Source organism: Marmota marmota, unplaced genomic scaffold, assembly GCF_001458135.2.
Source record: "Marmota marmota marmota unplaced genomic scaffold, marMar, whole genome shotgun sequence".
Taxonomy (NCBI): Eukaryota; Metazoa; Chordata; class Mammalia; order Rodentia; family Sciuridae; genus Marmota; species Marmota marmota.
In genome coordinates, this window is record NW_025999945.1 from 9984797 (window position 1) to 9997995 (window position 13199).

At 40.3% G+C, this 13199-nt stretch overlaps 1 protein-coding gene across 2 annotated transcripts in view; it reads left to right on the plus strand.

The window, feature by feature from the left end:
• Window positions 1-13199, plus strand: part of Lgi1 (leucine rich glioma inactivated 1) — a 35015-nt gene that overhangs the window by 18503 nt on the left and 3313 nt on the right. For both annotated transcript variants that reach the window (XM_048801771.1, XM_015500136.2), the window contains 3 exons: window positions 9032-9103; window positions 11731-11900; window positions 12175-12339. In XM_048801771.1, coding sequence (XP_048657728.1) covers window positions 9032-9103; window positions 11731-11900; window positions 12175-12339 — 407 coding nt within the window. The remainder of the gene's footprint in view (window positions 1-9031; window positions 9104-11730; window positions 11901-12174; window positions 12340-13199) is intronic.

Sequence of the window (13199 nt, forward strand, 5' to 3'; positions counted from 1 at the left end):
AAGTCATTCCAGTATGTGTCTTATCAGTTTTAGGTAAAGATGCAAGAGATACATGTGTAAATGTCATCCTGTCATCCTTAACCTGTTCCCTCATAGCACCTCAATTCCACTTCTGTTCTAGGCCCTGGGGGTAGCAAGAACAAAGCAGATAAAAATGCCTGCTCTTTGCCTCTGCTTTCTAGTTTGTCTGTGTGGTCTTCTTGGTACCAGGAGCCATTCTTTCCTGCAGTTTGGTTTGCAGCAAGAGAGTATTGATGGCCAGATTTTGTTAGTTTTTTGTTTATTGGTACCTAGAATTGAACTCAAGGGCACTCTGCCTCTGAGCTCCATCCCTGGCCCTTATTATTTTTTTTGTTTTGAGACAGGTTCTTGTTCAGTTACCAAGGCAGGTCTCAAACTTGTGATCCTCCAGCCTTGGTCTCCTGAGGAGCTGGAATTACAGGCGTGCGCCACTGTGCCCAGCCAGATTTATTTTATAAAATCATGTCCATATATAGTGATAACAATAAAAACAGCCTCTGTAATGCTGCTTTTCATGTCAATGATACGATGCAAAAATGGCTGGGAAACAGAATGAATGTTATGCAATTGTATCAGAGTTCAACTTTTCCAAACTTCATTTTCAGACAAAAATAAATAAAAAACAAATTTGTGGAAGGAGAAATGGAAATTCATGACTTCAAATTGAGATCCACTTGATTCACATAAATACTATTCAACACAGCCCATGCCCATGGTCAACATGGGAGTAGGGGCGCTGCAGGAGAGAAATAAACCCAGTGACCTCTCTAGCAACCTGAGATGAGTTTGCCCAGGCGCATCTCCTCTTCAGCCTAAAGACCTAGACCTTCACTTGGAACAGAGAAAATATTCTCCCTCCCTCACCAAGAAGGAAAGAAGAGGAGGGAAGAAGGAGAAAAGTCTGTATAACACCATATTGGATACACATTTTGCTTGACCGGAAGCTATTGTATCTATCAGATGAGGTGAAAATTTATATTTGGGTGATGATCAAAACGCTTTTATGATGGTATAGAAACTATAAGGGAAATTGGCTAGGCATAGTGGCTCATGCCTGTAATCCCAGCTACTCTGTACACTGAGGCAGGAGGATCACAAGTTCAAGGCCAGCCTGGGTGACTTATTGAGACCCTGTCTCAAAATAAAAAATAAAAAGGGGATATAATTTAGTACCACTAAGCAGCTAAGTTAGTGAGGATTGAACCTAATACCCCTGGATTCAACCCCCAGTACCAAAAGAAAAAAAGAGCAGTGAATTTACTATCTAGGAACTTTTAAGCTCAAGGGAACACCAAGGGGGCAGCCTCCCAAGAAAGGTGCATGAATCTCAAGGGTCATGTGAATACAAGTGAAATGGAAGTCTTGATCTAAGCTAGTGCTGCAGGTGGGAAGGAGGTGTGGTAACAGGTTAGGGGGGAATGCTTGACTGAACCAGGATGACCCTCAGGTCTTTATCTAACATGTAGGAGGTTGACTCATGCCATTTCCAGTATTACACTGTCAGGATCTAGAAGAATAGAGTGCCATATGGTTAGTTCTAAACAGTTTTTAGGATGTGACTTATACTTTACAAGAGGTATGAGCCACAAAGAAAAACAAGATCCAGTCCCACCCTAGAGGAGCTCATTCTAGCAAGAGAAATTAGACAAAACAAATATTTTCTCAACAAATGCCTTTGTCTCCAAGCTTTCTTCTTCTTATTATTATTATATTGTTCTTCAAGGTATATTTTCTTCCTTCCTTTCTTCCTTTTAAGGAGAGATGAGTAGGTAGCATTTGAATTCCAAATGTCCCTCTGCCTGCAAGTTCACTTTCCACTATTTAACTGCTTATAAATAAATCTGGCTTGAGCCTTTCACTTCCTTTTTAAGATTTTAGGCCTCAAAAATACACTTTTCTCTACTTTTGGCCAAGTCTTCCCCACTGAAAGGCAAATATTCAAACAGCAAGGATTTAACACCTTGCCCTCCGACCTGAACCTGCTGCAAAGAGTTTGCAAAGCTATTTCATATTCTTGAATTGTTGCAGTCTCCTGATGACCTAATGAGACAGTAACACTACCCTCCCCCAGTGAATGTGAACATGGGGGAATGTGTTCAGTTGAAGCTACTTCCCAGATAGGAGCACCAAAGCCAGAAATTTCCCAAGGTCTTCCGCAAGATATCTTGAGATATCTCTACCACTTCAGGTAGAGCAGTACCAGAAAGTTCTCATTGAACTCACTGGATCCTTCCATGGGGTATGATTTGAGGAATGAATATGACAGAAAAAAAATCAAACCTGAAGATAAGAGACCTGCCCTTGAGTTTTCTATAAAGTCCCTATAAAATGTATGAAATCCTAGGACCCTCTCTCAATTCCTTTATTGTGAATCACTGTCCTAATACCATGTTTGTGTATTAGTCAGTTTTTCATTACTATAGTGAATTACCTGAAGAAGGCTAACTTTGTAAGGAAAAGAGATTTGTTTAACTCAGTTTTGGAAGGTTCAACTGTGTGGTACTGGCATTGGCTTAGTTCTGGTGTTGGCCTTCTTGCTGGCAGAGTCCTGAGGTAGCACATGGCATCACATGGCAAGACACTGGGAGCATGCATGTCTGTGTCTGGTATCTGTCTCTCTTCCTATAAAGCCACCAGGAATCAATCATGGGGGCTTCACCCTAATGACCTCACCTAAAGGCCCTGTCTCCAAACACCATTGTCTGATTAAGTTTCCATCTTCTTAATACCAATAGTCTATGATTTTGAGAATTAAACTCCTTCATGAGTTCTGGGACAAACCAAAGCAGCATACTTAATTTTAATGTTTTAATAGTTTAATGTTTGAATTAGTTTTTCTGATGACTATGTATTACATTTTTTTTATCAGGGAAAAAAATCAATAAAAACTAGTTTATGGCCAATGATGACAAAATCTCTAAACATTATTATTGATTTCCATTATACTTACCGAGCTTTTTCCCCTTGGGTACCACATAAGTGTCACTGTGACTAAGGCCCCGTGGAGCCAGGAGTGTTTGCATGAATGCATAATATTTGAGGGAAAATTGCCCTCAATCTTTCCATGTTGTGGGGTAGCAACTATTGCTCACTTCTGTGGTTGCAAAGACCATAGGTAACAGTCCCAAAACTCAGGAGGCCTGTGTATCCCCTGTTAGGTAGGCAGGATGTCTTCATTTTAGCTTTCACATTGACGTGCATGTATAAAGAGGTAGTGGCTGTCAGAGGATTCTCAGTCACCAGACTGCCTGGGTTCAAAGCCTAGGAGACCTTGCCCAGGTAATTTAGCCTTATTGTGCCTCAGATTGCTGATGTGTAAAAGGAAAGGTGATCATAATCTGTTAAAATGAAGGTGAGGGATAACAAGGTACACAGGAGCATCAGGCTCCTAGGGTTGTTTTGAGATTAAATGAGTTAATATCTACAAAATGCCTAGAGAAGAGCCTGGTGTGCAGTAAGCACCATTGTACAGGAAGAAACTCAAATTCACCGTCTAACCTCTATTAGTCCTACATCAGGATTTCAAGTGCCGCAGTGTACTTATCCCCTTTAAACATTTCCTGTGAAGTTAAAATAACTGCACTTGAAGTGCTGCAGGTTCAGTGAGACACAAACCCAAGCTGAGAATCCACATTGCAGGGGGGCTGGGAGCACCCCAGATGGCTGTGGGCGTTGCTTTCTTAGCAGCACAGCCCCATGGCACTGAAACAAACGTGCTGTCTGAGCCAGTGTGGTCTGCCTTGGAGAGAAGACTTTCCAGTAGGTTCCATAGTCATCATCAGAGGTTTTCTCAGGTAAACCAGCAAACACCAAAGTGGAATGGTGTTCTGCTTTGTCAGAACTGCTGGAAAGGAGTGGCTGGCTGGCTGCGTTGGAAAATGCTTGACTCCACTCCGGAGTTCAAGGCAACTAGATATTCCATTGGGCGATACCCTGGGTGTATAATTTAATTTTTACTTTTATTTATTTATTTTGGGTACTGGGGAGTGAATGCAGGGATACTGTAGCACTGATCTATATCCCCAGTCCTTTTTTATGTATTGATTTTTTTGAGACAGGGTCTCACTAAGTAACTCAGGGTCTCGCAAAGTTGATGAGGCTGGCTTCAAATTTGTATCCTCCTGTCTCAGTCTTCCCAATTGCTGACACTACAGACATATGCCACCACACCCAGTTTTCCTGGGTGTTTAAAGGATGTTTCAAGAGCCTCCATATGGCTGTGAATTATCACCACAGTGAGGCTGAGGAGAAGCAGGGCACTCTGTGAGAGCAGGTTCACATGATGGGGTGATCTGCCAGGTTGATTGACAGGGCTACGCACTTTCTCCCTAATGCGGTCTCTTGGCACAGGGGCCTGAGAGAAGCACCTGCTGCTCTTTAACGAGACTGGTGCCCTTCCTCTCATCCACTCCAGTCTGCCTTATTTTTTCATTCAGTTCAAAAGTATCTACTGAGGGCCTACTTTGTGCCAGGCACTGTGCTAGGCACTGGGGATATAGTGGAAAGAAAAAGCATTCTTCCAGTACTGTGGCAGAATCCTCCTAGAAGGAATTCACAGTAATAAAACATTTCCTCAAACCTCTTTCTGCCCTTGCCTTCAATCAGCTCTACCCTGTCCCTGTTGGATATTCCAGTGCGCTCTTTACTCCCAGAGAAACCCGTCATCAACTGTATTGGCTCCTAAAGGATTTCCTGGTGTCATATGATTACTAAACATGAAGCCATAGCCTCTCACAGTGAAAGTTATAAAGGCATGATTTAAGGACAAGAATAGAACATAGAGATCATTCTGACCAAGTGATCATTCGCTTTATGGAAAAGGAAACACCCAAAAGCTCAAACCTAGATCTCCCCTTCCTGACCCACGCCATTCCCATGTTTCCTATGGCTGATTCAGGGAGCCCTAGGGCAAGTCTGATACATGAGGGGTTGTCTTGGGCCCAGCAGCAGCCTGGCTTTCCTTCAGCCATACCATGACCTCTCAGACACCTTGACCTTTCCTCCTTCATCCTTCTAATTTCTCTTCTCTTACTCCTAACAATGAGGAATTCTTATATTTACACCTCCCTCATGGGTACCACATCTTTTTTTCTTCTTCTTCTTCTTCTTCTTCTTCTTCTTTTTTTAGAAGGTGAGTACCAGAGATTGAACTCAGGGGCACTCAACCACTGAGCCACTTCCCTAGCCCTATTTTGTATTTTTTTTAAAAGACAGGGTCTCACTGATTGCTTAGCATCTCACCATTTCTGAGGCTGGCTTTGAACTTGTGATCCTCTTACCTCAGCCTCCTGAGCTGCTAGAATTACAGGCATGGGCCCCCACACCCAGCTGTGCCATCACATCTTGAGAAGAGAGAAGGATGAGAGACCTGGGGACCAGGAACAGTGACATGGCTCTCCAAAACCACTTTCTCTTGATTGGCTCTGTATTAATGACTGGAAGAAGATGTGACCAAATCTTAATAGTGGTGACTTCTACCAGGATGATTGTCATTTTTTCCTTTAAAAAAGAAAAATAATTTTTGTATTTTCAAATTTTCTTTTTTTTAACTTTTTTTTTTGAGAGAGAGAGAGAATTTTTAATATTTATTTTTTAGTTTTTCGGTGGACACAACATCTTTATTTTATTTTTATGTGATGCCGAGGATCGAACCCAGCGCTCCGCACCTGCCAGGCAAGCATGCTACCGCTTGAGCCACATCCCCAGCCCCTTCAGATTTTCTTGAAGTAGAGAAATAATAATTATGATTATGTGTGTGCACATGTAGTAGTAGATATATGTGTATATGTGGCACATGCATGTGCTAGTAAAAGAGAGGACGGACCAAGGCACAGACTTCTCTCTACTAAATTAAGTGGGTTAAGCGCACACGCCCCCAGAGCAATGAAGTTCAAGTTGCATCCCTGACAAAGCTGGCAGCTTCACTGCACTTCACCACACGAAGTGATGGAGAAGAGAACAACCACAAGCAGTTTACCAAAGATAGAGCATGGACTTCACACAGAGCTTCTATTGAGGAAAGGGAATAATAATATTGTTTTGCTCTGTGAGGCTGGAAATAGAGGAGTAGGAGGAGGAAACTAAGAAAATTCATTCCAGATATTTTGCTTTATGGTGGCAAAACTCAAGGCAGAGTTGGAATTTGAAGAATCGAATCATCCAAATACCAAAACTAAAGTAATCCTAATCTTAACCTCAAAGTGCTGTGTCACTATCTCTAGCCATTGGAGCAACTAGCAGGCTCCAGGTCTCCTTCTTATCACCCTTTTGGTAACGCTGAGCAGCCTTCCTGAAGCCTTTTGCTTCCTGGTAACTCTGGCCCTTAGCATCTCTTCCTGTGGAGAATCTTCCCAAAGCCCTCCATGCTCATGATGGATTTGGGAGGCTCCTGGCCTCCCAGACTGCTGGTTTGACCCAGCGCAGGGAATTCATAACAGTGACTGTGAGCCTGAGTTGACAGTAGTCCCAAACCTCCCCAGAGACAGAGAGGGCCTGAAATGTGTGGGAATTTTGGAAGAAACAAGCCAGTTTCATCCTGCAGGAGGTCTCGTGAAAAACATTTGCATGATCTGACCACTCAGGCCCCCAATGCTGACCATCACGGTTATTCCCAGGATAGCTGCAAAGTTTTGGAACCTGATGAATGCAGCTGAATGATTGATTTAGAAGGACTGAATCCTCACTGGACAGAACACACACACACAGAGCAATAGGGTCTTTCTAAAAAGTCAACCTCATTCTTTATTTCTTTTGATGATAAAATAATAATACGTGCTTTCTAGTAAAACTTCTCACAGCCCAGATAGTTACCATAGCAAAGTGAATGATTCCAGTAAACCCACTTTGTTGTGCGACCTCATTTAACAGTTTTTTATATATAAAGATGCAGAGCTTCATGTATCTACAGATGTGTATCTTCTCTCCTCCAGGGGATTGCACTCTACATAATCTTCTCCCTATCTCTTTTTACCTAGGCACCACTTCATGTTAAATCATAGAGTTCTACCTCATTTTTTTAAAAAGTCTACAAAATATTCCACATTAAGTATGAACCATTATTTATTACACAATCTCTCATTAGTGGACACCTAAGTTATTTCCAATTCTTTGCTGCTATAGACAATACTAGAACAAATCACTTTTCCCACGTAGGCACTGGGTGGATAATATTTCCAATTTCTCCTCGCTCAGGAACTGTAAGCACTCTGAACTGACTATAGCTAAGATAGAGTTCCTTCTCTCTAGGGCCATTTTGTATTTCTCATCTTACCTTTGCAGATTCTGCTGATCCCCTTCCATATGTTGGAGGCATCCTTCAACTCCCCCAGTCAGCTTGCACTAGAAGGTTGCTTTATTTCAGGGCCCTGGTAATTAGTTTTTTTTTTTGCAGAATAATTCCAACACTTGGTATTGCTTCCCTAAGTCATTCTCTACCCAAGTCCCTCTGCCTGCTTTCCATCTATCCAAATGTGACCTGATGTCACTGGGGCCTCCCTGAGAGTTCCATAAGCCAGCTGACTTCAATTCCCAGGCCTTAGGCACTGGGGAAACCTCCTTTTCATTCCTGGGTCTTTAATTCCTCTTATTTCTGTTTCTTTATTGAGTCAGATATCCTTCTCAGGCCAGCCATTCATCAAATCTAGACATGAAGGTGCATCCTATCTCCTTTTTTTTTAAAACACACGTTCTACTTTTTTAAATAATTTTATTTTATTTATTTATTCATTTTTATGTGGTGCTGAGAGCCTTGCACGTGCGAGGCAAGCGCTCTACCGCTGAGCCATAACCCCAGCCGGCACATCCTATCTCCTTTTTTAAAAAAAAAAATTTTTCATTTGTTCTAATTAGTTATACATGATAGCAGAATGCATTTCGATTTACTGTACACAAATGAAGCACAACTTTTCATTTCTCTGGTTGTACACGATGTAGAGTTGCACACGTGCACTCATATGGGTACCTAGGGTAACGATGTCCATCTCATTCCAACACCTTTCTTACCCCCATGATCCCTCCCCTTCCCTCCTTTAAAAGCAGCTAGATGTGTCAGTTTTTCATTAAAGTAAGTGTTTTTAAAAGAAAGTTGAGAGTTTTGTCAAGGGCTTTGGAGACCAACAGCACAGACTCTTTTATTTTGCTTGTGAGGGGAAAAATAGAAAAATATATAACATGTCCTGACTAAAAATGCAAAATTCCAGTACCTGGTGCCCTTTGATGATCATACAACAGCAGCACTTTATTATGTCTGCATTTTGGGAATATGTACACATTTCTCTCTCTTTGATACTATTGGGACTCCTACCTCTTCATTAACCTTGATTAGAATCATTGTAGTGATCCAGGGAAGAAGAAAGAGAAAGAGAAAGGGAAAACAATTCCCATGATAGGGCAAGCACCCACCAAAATAATTAAAGAAGATGGTTGGATGGGTATTTGTGAGAAAAAAAAATTTTTTTTTTTCTGAGATAGAATGTATGAGACTAAAAGATTTTTTTTTAAAACACAGAAAAAGAAGACATACTCTAGAGAAAAGAAAGGATGTACTGGCCAAGAGACAGAGCTGTTGGTACTGTTGATTGGAGGCTCTGCTGAGCTGTGGAGCAAGTCATGAGGAGGAGAAAAGAAGAGAAAGCCTGAGCGAGAGGAGAGAGGGCATTGGAGATGGTCACCATCACCAGTTTAGGGAACCATCAGTTGAGATATATCTCCTAGACCAAGCATCTGAGGGTGTGAATCTCCTGCTCTGCTCTGGATGCAATGAGTGGTGCCCTGTTGTTAATTCCTTCTTGTTGTTGCCTTGAAGCAACACAAAATGTTACCTAAATACTGAGTGGGTGGTCAGCAATTGAAAATACAACAGCAGGGATCTGAGGGATACCCTAGAAGGAAAAAGAAAAAAAAAAGTACTGAAGTAATTTAGTGGTAGACATGACTTATAACCAAGCTGTATCATTAAATGCATTTATGTATCACTACAGTTTATATCACTCTTTTTTTTTTTTTTTTCCAGGAGCCTTGCAAACAACAATCTTCAGACACTCCCAAAAGATATTTTCAAAGGCCTGGATTCTTTAACAAATGTGTAAGAGGACCTAAGAAGTCAATGATTAATCAATTCATTTGGAGTAATTAAAAGGAAACCAGATATTGGTTACTAAAATTTTTAACTGGCTTTGAAATTAAATGAAAATTATCAGATTTTAATTTTAAACTTATATAGACTAGCAAATGAATCTTCTAAGGTATTTACTATTGGCAATTCTGAATCCACAGTACCCAGGCATTACTTTGACAGCATGTGTCTTTCTAAGAAGAGTACTGATAAATGTCTTCGAGTGGGTGGGAAGAAGAGACCCAGATAGAAATTTCAAGATCCCTTTTGTTTTTTTCTTATGAGATCCAGGAAATGCAGCTGCAAAGAAAAAACATAAAGGAGTCTGGGAAACTGACAGAGTAAGATGAAAGGTTACACCCATGGGTTGGTCAGTCAACAGAGAAATGGAGCAGGAAATGGGGGAAGGGAGGAACATTTGCCTTTTCTCTCATTAGACAGAACAACAACTCTAGGCTTAATCCCCAGGAATTTGGCTTAAGCCCCAGGAAGGGAATGAACTTAATTATTTTTGACCCCTTTTCAAACAAAAGAGCTTTCAAACTTTGACTTTTAAGCCTCAGAGTGAAAGATCTTTGCAAGGAATTTGTATATTTTGCTGTAAGCAAAGCGAGTACTATATGCCTAACCCTCTCAAAAGCAATTTAGTTTCATTAAGTGCCTTCCATAACATTAGCAGGGTATTTAAATGTCATAAGATAAAATATAGGGACAAATTAAAGGATATGTGAAAATAAACGATTTTTTACTGTTCAGGTACTTTGCCATAGAATATATATTCAAAACAACTTTTCTTCAATAACAAAAAAAATCTGAGTGAAATATTTTCTTCTAAGCCCAGTATTTAACTTCAAGTCAGGAAGCTCATGAAAAACTTTCTTTGTTCCTTGCAGTAGGCCCCAGCCCCTCCTCCACACCATTACCCCAATTCCTGAATGATGGTTTATTTCCAAGAGAGGGACAGAATCAAGTCACTTCCAAGAACGTGCTGGACAGATCAGTTATCTGCTCTGGTTTACAATAGGTCAGAAGGGTTGACACTCATTATTCTGGGTCAAAATGCTCTTGAAGATATGAGGTCGGTTCTGGGAACGTCTTGAAAGTTGGATGATGCTCCCTGGCAGAATTGAGATGTAGCTCATGTTTGGGGGGCGGGGTCCTCTGTACCATCCTTGTGTTACTCTAACACTTGAAATTGTCTTAGTCTCTCTAGGGAATTCCATAATGCGTTTGGTCTTTTGGACCTAGTCTGATACGTCCAAATCAAGAATTATCTTAGAAATCCAAGGATCCATGCCAACCTACCTTTTAGTGAATTTCTTGGTTTCTTGAATGTATCCCCTAAAAAGCATTTTTAAAATGCTTGGCATGAAGCCTTTATTTATTTATGTTGCATGAAGAGTAGACAGCACCTATCTTGAAATTCTATGTGATCAAAAAAGGAAATGGAATTCCTGAACAGAAGCAGTACAAATAAACAAAGACCTTGGTTAATTAGGGTCACATGTGGAAATTTAAGTGATTACAGGCATGAGCTATTGTATGTCTGCATTAACTCAGCTGTGGCACAGTCATTTCCTATTAAAACTGAATTTATAGACTATGGAATAGGATCAGGATTAATTATGTCTATGAGAAAGAAGAAAAGCAGACAGCTTACTCAATTTAATTCTGTCCTACGTTTTATCCTCTAGACCTGTGCTGTCCAATATGGTGTCTGCTAGACACTTGTGTTACTGAGCACTTACAATGTGCTGCTAGAGTAATTGAAGAACTGAATTTAAAAATTTTACTTCTTTTTTTTTTTTTTTTTTGGTGTGGAGATTAAAGCCAGGGCTTTGAATATGCTAAGTAATTCCTCTACCACTGAGGTACTCCACTCCAAGTCCCTTAATTTTTTCAAGTTTAAATTTAAAGACTGTTGGCCAGGGACATAGCTCAGTGGTGTAGTGCTTACTCAGCACAAAATTCTGGGTTTGATTCCCAAAACTGGGGGGAAAAAAGTGTAAAAACTATTTCTCAGTTCCAGTATTAGGAAGACTTTTAAGTACATTTGGAACACTTGAGTATGTGAAACTATTTTTTCAACTGCAAATTTTATAAAATCTAAATACAGATCACACGTTTTTAATGAGAATTTAGCATCTGAATTGAGATATACTATAAGCATAAAATACACAGTGGCCTTCCAAAGATTTAGTATAAACAAGACTGCAGGATATCTCAATAATATTTATATTGACTGCATGCCTGAATGATAATATTTTTCAATGTATTGGATTAAATAAAACATACTATTAAAATTGATTATACCTGTTTCTTTTTACTTTTTTAAGTGCGGCTCTTAAAAAAATTAAGCTACGTGTGTGGTTCATATACTATTTCTATTGACAGCACTGCTGTAGTCTAAGCTACCTTTAAATCCAAAAGAGAGCAAGTGATGAGGTTCCATTGACTGGGGTGGCCTTTAAGGCTGCTCTGTGGTCATTCTCTGAGCCCAAATTGAATGGTCAGGCAAGTTCAAGGCAGATCATGGGGCATATGTCATGCCAAGCAGGGCCTTTGTACTGCAAAAGTAGCAGAGGTTTGTCTTTCAGGGACCTGAGAGGGAATTCATTTAACTGTGACTGTAAACTGAAGTGGCTGGTGGAATGGCTCGGCCACACCAATGCAACTGTGGAAGACATCTACTGCGAAGGCCCCCCAGAATACAAGAAACGCAAAATCAATAGCCTCTCCTCCAAAGATTTTGATTGCATCATTACAGGTAATATATGCAAAATTATTTTGCATCATAAAATTAAAATAAGTGCTGTGGTTTTTTAATGTACAAGAACTCATATTTTTACATCTTATAAAAACCACTTGAGCAATTTAAACTATGAGCCATTAAAACTTCATGTGCTTAAAAGCAAAGTAAAATTGTCATTTTGCTGTTTTTCTAAAATAACAGTATTTCTTATGGATATTTGAGATTTAGCCAAGGAAAGAAGTATTACTATTAAGTTACCGTTACTCATCATCATTTCCTATTTTTGCAGAATTTGCAAAGTCTCAAGACCTGCCTTATCAATCACTGTCCATAGATACTTTTTCTTATATGAATGATGAATATGTGGTGATTGCTCAGCCTTTTACTGGAAAATGCATTTTCCTTGAATGGGACCATGTAGAAAAGACCTTCCGGAATTATGACAATATTACAGGTATGAAAACCCTAATAAAAATTTGAACGGGAAGTTAAACTGCTTTAGCCAAGGGTAACAGGAGAAGATGAGAGGTATGAGGGCAGGCTCTGAGCAGGGCCAGAGTCATTCAAATCTCAACGCTACCTTTTATTAGATAACTAAGAATTATCCTCCAAGACTTAATTCCTTCACTTGTAAACTGAGAATAGTACCTAACATACAGGGTTGTTAATAAGATATGTCTCCTTACCTTTCCCAAAATAACTTTCAGGAGCCTCACTAGAGATGGTATCCCTCTTTCACTTTCTCAAGGATTCTTCCTTTTCTCTCCTGCAACCAGTGACCTAAAGCTCCAAAAAAGTTACGATTATCATCTCCCTCCTTCCTTGGGGGATTCTAGAGCATGAAGCAGTTTTTCTAGAGCAGGGAGCAGTTCACATTTAAAGCAAACCAATTACAGGTAGAGCTGGGGTTTGACCAAACCATTGCTCTAGGCTTTGTAGAGTAGTTCTGGAACCTTGAGGAATCCTAGCCCAAGTTATAAGTCCTGAAACAGCTAACCTGGCTTCAAATTGGGTTAGGCAGTCACAGTTGGCATAGCCTATAATCCCATTGACTTGGAAGGCTGAGTCAGGAGAATTGCAAGTTCAAGGCCAGCCTCAGCAACTTAGTGAGACCCTGTGTCAAAATAAAATAAAAAGGCTGGGGGTGTAGTTCAGTAGTAGAGTACCCAGGGTTCAATCCCCAATGCTCTCTCCCCCCAAAAAAGTATTTGGGAAATAAACCCTCATTCAGGAGTTGAGGTAATAGGTGTCGGGGAGGGACTGGGAATCTACTGGTGGGACTTGGTTTGAATTCCAATTCTCCCTTGTGGTAGT